This window comes from Ictidomys tridecemlineatus, chromosome 4 (genome assembly GCF_052094955.1).
Source record: "Ictidomys tridecemlineatus isolate mIctTri1 chromosome 4, mIctTri1.hap1, whole genome shotgun sequence".
NCBI classification, from domain to species: domain Eukaryota; kingdom Metazoa; phylum Chordata; class Mammalia; order Rodentia; family Sciuridae; genus Ictidomys; species Ictidomys tridecemlineatus.
The window spans coordinates 127289184-127295183 of NC_135480.1; the positions used below are offsets into that span (position 1 = coordinate 127289184).

At 33.2% G+C, this 6000-nt stretch overlaps 1 protein-coding gene across 4 annotated transcripts in view; it reads left to right on the forward strand.

Annotated features, from left to right (window-relative positions):
* Agtpbp1 (ATP/GTP binding carboxypeptidase 1) overlaps window positions 1-4882 on the forward strand; it is a 196411-nt gene extending 191529 nt beyond the window's left edge. For all 4 annotated transcript variants that reach the window (XM_078047391.1, XM_078047394.1, XM_040285607.2 and 1 more), the window contains one exon: window positions 4143-4882. In XM_078047391.1, the coding sequence (XP_077903517.1) occupies window positions 4143-4320 (178 nt within the window). In that variant the 3' untranslated portion in view covers window positions 4321-4882. The remainder of the gene's footprint in view (window positions 1-4142) is intronic.
* Window positions 4883-6000: the final 1118 nt, after the last annotated feature.

Genomic DNA, 6000 nt, shown 5'->3' on the forward strand with positions numbered 1-6000 from the left:
GGAGGGACTCAGTGTACTTCAGCTGTGGTATAGACCTTCATGAAGCTGAGGCTATGGGCATGATTTTGTTAGGGCATGGAAAGACAGGAGTCAGTGTGGATTGCAGGAATGGAACAAGAGCAGTGGATTGGTTTTATACACTTATAAGAAGGAGTGATGCCATGGATGGAGTTCATGTTAAAGGAGACAAGGAAGTTTGTACTAGAGAGTATTTATGTTACTTCTTTTGATTTTCCAGTACCTTGCCTTCCAGGTTGTGCTTCTTTGTCTTAAAAGTGCATATCAGCATCTTAAATCAACATTGCTTCAGGTTTCCTTTCTTTTTAGGAACTTATTTGACTCAAACATGGGCATTGCTGTTGCTCCTAAATCATGCCTTTCTCGTTATTTTCTCATTGACTTACAGTTTAGAAAAGAGTAAGCTTTTTCTTTAAATACTTTCTTTAGTTCATATTGGTTAACTTCCTGGTACTCAGCTTCCCATATGGAACTAGATCCTTTCTCTGACCCCAGTGCAATTTCTAAGCTCCCCGAACTAACCTGTTTTCCAGTGGGAGGCAAATAGAGCTGGCATTCTGCTGTCCATAGATGTCTTGAATAACCCTTGCCTACCCTCCCTGCCACCCACTGTGGATTTTTGTCTTCCTGTCTGTTGGGAGATGCTGGTCTTTGTGCCTCATCTCTCTGGAGCCAGCCTCTATAGTTCTGGTTGCTTTCTCCAGTCCCTGTACCAACGCATGTCTTTTAGGAACTTTTTCTCTTCTTTGAATTTCCATTATCATTTTTTTCTTGCTAGGACAGCCTCCAGCAAGAAGATAAGTAACTATATGGCAAGAGAAGATACAATTTTCTTTTTCCTTCTCCTTTTCTTCAGCTTTTCCATCTGTTCTTAGACTCATCTGGGACCACTGTGAGACTGTAAAATCACCAAGGTCAAGGAGTAGGAATGAATTTTTGTATATTAAAGAAAGATGAAAACCAGTTCTTTTAAAAGGCAAATAATCTTGTAATTTTTATAGTTCCCTAACTAAAAACTGAAATTGTTCATGTGTTAGGTATGTTATGAAGTCTTACCCAATCTTCCAAGTCAGTCAACTTCATTCATCAGAACTTCTCTCACACAGAAAAGCTCTGAACTTTTAAGAGGAAGTTTGCTATATATTAGATCAAGGTGGTTTTGTAATTCATTTTCTTCATTTAAAAAATTGTGGCATATATACACAATGGAATATTACTCAGCAATAATAGAGAATAAAATTATGGCATTTGCAGATAAATGGATGGAGTTAGAGAAGATAATGCTAAGTGAAGTTATCTAATCCCCCCCAAAAGAAACAAATGCCTAATGTTTTCTCTGATATAAGGAGGCTGATTCATAGTGGGGTAGGGAGCAGGGAGCATGGGAGGAATAGGCAAACTCTACAGAGGGCAGAGGGGTGGGACAGGAAGGGAGAAGGGGGTATGGGGTTAGAAATGATGGTGGAATGTGATGGGCATTATTATACAAAGTACACATATAAAGATACGAATTGGTGTGAATATACTTTGTATACAACCAGAGATATGAAAAATTGTACTCTATATGTGTAATAAGAATTGTAATGTATTCCATTGTCATATAAATAAAAAATTAATAAAAAATAAATAAAATAAAGCAATATAAAGTCTTAAAAATATTTTTTAGTTGTAGTTGGACACAACATTTTTATTTTATTTATTTTTAATGTGGTGCTGAGGCTTGAACCCAGAACCCCACATGTGTTGGGAGAGCGCAATACCACTGAGTCACAACTGCAACCCCTCCTTTTTAGTTTTTTAACTAGCAAGATTAAAGCTCATTAAAAGGAAAAGGTATTCTTGCCAGATGCATTTTGCTTTCTTCTTTCAGTAAATTAGAACCATTTAATCAATTAGCATTCACTTCTCACCTTAACTTCCAGACACCCAAACTGAATTTAATACTCAGTTGTAGGAATTCTCTAATTTTAAGTGTCTAATGACATCTGCTTCTCTGTTCATTTGAACAGATTATTTTCTTTTTCATTGTCTGATTTCATGGTTTTTAATTCAGCAATCAGAAATACTTTTTGGAAGTATGTAAACAAACACATCTTCATGAAATTTAGGTAGCTTTGGTCACTACCTAATGGGCTTTGACCTGTTTCTGTGTTTTCTCTGGTGTGTGTGTGTGTGTGTGTGTGTGTGTGTGTGTAAAATCTTACAAATGGGGAGAAATTTGAATAATGTGATTTTTTTTTCAGAAGTAAAGAGTTTGTTACAGAAGCTTTGGAAAGGTTGTCTTAATCCCAAACAACCTACCTAATGAAATATTTAAAGGCACTTAGTGCTTGCAAGCAAATTCTTATTCTGTATCCCTAGAGAAAGTAATTAATCTGGCTATAGTGTCCTCCTTCCACTCCCCTCCATCCCCTTTCTTTCTGATTCATGGGATTCTTCTTTTAAATTATTACATTATAATTATTGTTATATTGTATGCATGTACAAATATGTAACAACAAATCCCATCATTATCTACAAGTGTAATGTACCAGTAAAAAAGTAGGGCTGGGCATGGTGATGTACCTGTGATTCCATGACTGGGGAGGCTAGGGCAGGAAGATTACAAGTTCAAGACCAGCCTCAGCAACTTAGTGAGGTTCTAAGCAACTTAGTGAGACCCTATCTCAAGATAAAAAATAAAAAGGGCTTAGGATATGATTCAGTGGTAAAGCACCCTAGGTTTAATCTCTACTACCCCCTTTTTAAAAAGTGGGAAAAAAGATAAATAAATTATAGACAAAAAAAAATAAAACTGGGCATGTAGCTCAGTTGGTAAAGTGCTTGCTTTGCATGTACAAGGTCTTGGGTTCAATCTCACCAAAAAAAATATGTGCGTGTGTGTGTCTGTGTGTGTGTGTGTATGTGTATGCGTGTGTACACATAGTGGTGAGATTCACCGTTACATGTTCATGCATGCACATAATTTAACAATGTAATTTGTTCTCACTAGTTTTTCACTTTTATTCTCAGTCTGAAAATTGTGGGGATGGGTATATGGGCCAGTTTATGGCAGTTATCACTTTGTAGACTTAAATATTTTAGTGCATTATTCACAGAACCAATTAGGTAACCATAGTTTCTTATAAGGCTGATTGAAATTATATATTGCCTGATTTACAGTGATTAAAATAGAACTTTAAAAATGAATCTTAATACCCTGCAAATCAATGAAATCTTTCAAGGAAGTGACCTAATGAGAGTCCACTATTCTTTTTTGTAGCTATCTAATGGTAAAATGTATATTAATACTATTGTAATATCATTAAAAGTTAGCATTTCACCCCTTATTTTCTTTTTCTTTTTTTTTTTTTAAATTAGAGCTTTATAGTTATACATAGTACTTGGGATCATCCCAACAAACCATATATGTATGGAAATCAACTTCAGTTCGTGATACCCACCTTTTCCCTCCCTCTCTTCTCCCATTTTCCTTCCTCTATACTCCTGACTTCCTTTTGCTTGTCTATTAATTTGTATTTGATTGGTTCTTTATATTATCCTATTCTTCCTTCCCCCTTTCCTTTATTTTACTCTAGCTTCTGCAAATAAGAGAAAACATTCAACCTTTGAATTTCTGAGTTTGGCTTATTTCACTTAGCATGTTATTCTCCATTTCCTTCTATTTACCAGCAAATGCCATAATTTCATTCCTTTTTATGGCTGAGTGGGACTACACACACACACACACACACACACACACACACACACACACACACACACTGGTATATATATTGTGATATATATACTCCATAGTTTCTTAATCCATTATTGACAAGCTTTGGATTGATTCCATAATTTAGCTCTTGTGAATTAGCTCTTGTGCTGCTATAAACTATATCACTGTATTATGCCAATTTTTGATCTTTTGGAAAAATACCAAGGAGTGTCACCCCTAATTTTCAGTATAAGCTTTCAACTATTACAAATCACTCAACTTGTTCATTTAGATAAAAGTTTTTTAAAGTTAATGCAAACTGTTTGTATCATATTGGAATCAAAGATAATGCAGTATGGTAAAATAACCTTTTATTAGAATCTTAAAACTCAAGAAGTCTTACATTTTCTGTATGTTTTGGCTACAGCCCTACCACTTATGTTTTGGATGAAGATGAACCTCGATTCCTTGAAGAAGTTGATTACAGTGCAGAAAGTAATGATGAGTTAGATATTGAATTGGCTGAAAATGCAGGAGATTATGAACCTTCTGCTCAAGAAGAAGTTCTTTCTGACTCTGAATTATCAAGAACATATCTACCTTGAACCCTTTGCCATATCTTGTTAACTGCAAAGAAGAAATGAAATATCTTGGTTTTTATTACACAGGAAATTTGAGGGAAATGAGTTTATAGAGAGCTGACTCAAAAAGAAAACCAAAAAAACAAGAAGTAACTTGGGCCTGTTTGGTTTCAAGACAATAAATATGTTATTAATTCATGATAAAATTGGCACTTTGTTTTATTTTAGATATCAATGCACTTTATACAGCATTGAATTATCAAATAATGGATTTACTTTAAAAAAAAAAACCCTGAGTATCATTGCATGAATTTTTATCTCCTCATGGTTATAACCTGCATCAAAATGGATAATTTTGAAGTGTGTCAGAATTTAAAATCTGAATTCTAGAGTTGTTGAAAACTAATATATATGTACTTGGATTTCCATGCGTGTGTTTGTGTAGAAATGGGTAGATATTGAAGATAAAACTGTTCTTCAGAATCATGCTGTTGGATTGTGACTGAAATAATCCAGAATTTGCCTTGAAACCATTACATTCTACATTTACTAAATTAAACAAATAAAAATTATATTAAATGTTGCATTTATTTCGTCATCCTTTTTAACCAGCTTAGATTATTTGATGTGTAGAACTTTGTGAGAGTATTATAAAAATCCAGTACCTGAACACAGTGATAAAACGGTTTTTTTTTAAGCCTAAAGATTTTGGTATTATGGATATACCTGTACCTATCATAAAAGATATATTTAAACAGCTCTTTTCTCTAAAATTGTGTATCATGGATGCACTTAAAATTTTTCACTGCAGTCAATTAAGAAGAGTAAAATCAGTTTGGATAAAATCTGATGTTAAATGTACATTGTTTATTTAGCATCTTGTGAGCTGTGCTATGTTATTAGATTTATTGATGTGAATTTATTTAGGGCATGCTGCTACTAACAACAGAGTCCAAGATGACTGCAGTGAATCTTGTAGTGATGTTTTCCTGAGTTTTAGCCCTCCTGCTGCAGGAATGACTTGTCTTCAAATAAAATAAAATGAACCCAGTGATTTTTGAATAAGTGCTTTAAGAACTAAGTTTCTGTTGTAACAGTACAAATCCTCCATAATAACTGTATCAATTAATTCTTGCCATAATTCAGGTCTTAGTTTTAGTACATATGTTCCTTGCTTAATCTTAGATTAGAATGTTTTTAACATTAAAATGGAAAAGAAATTATAAAAGTGTATTTCAAATTTATGCATTTTCTAAATCAATTGTTTTTTTTTTTTTTTTTGTACTGTTTAGGATATTTCATCCACAGTGCAGATTCTCTTTGATGTCTTGGGAGCCATGTTTAAAAACATAGTGTGAGGCAATTGAAAAGAGATTTTTTTTTCCTCTAAATAGTGTACTTCTTATTAATCTCAGAAAATGAAGATTAAATAGACTGTGAAGTTGAACCAATCCTATTAGTGTGGTAGTCTAATTTAGGAAAGATCAGGATAATTTAGCAAGGTAAAGCATTATTTATTTATCACTTATTTATAATTATAAATATTTTATCTTTATATATAAAAAATTACATATTTTATTATAATTATACTGTTACCAGAGAATAGATTATGCAACCATAATCCATGTATGAATTTTTCTTGACAAAAGTTTTAAAGAATTAGGAATTTAAAAAAAAAACAAGATAGTCAAAGCAACCGTAGTT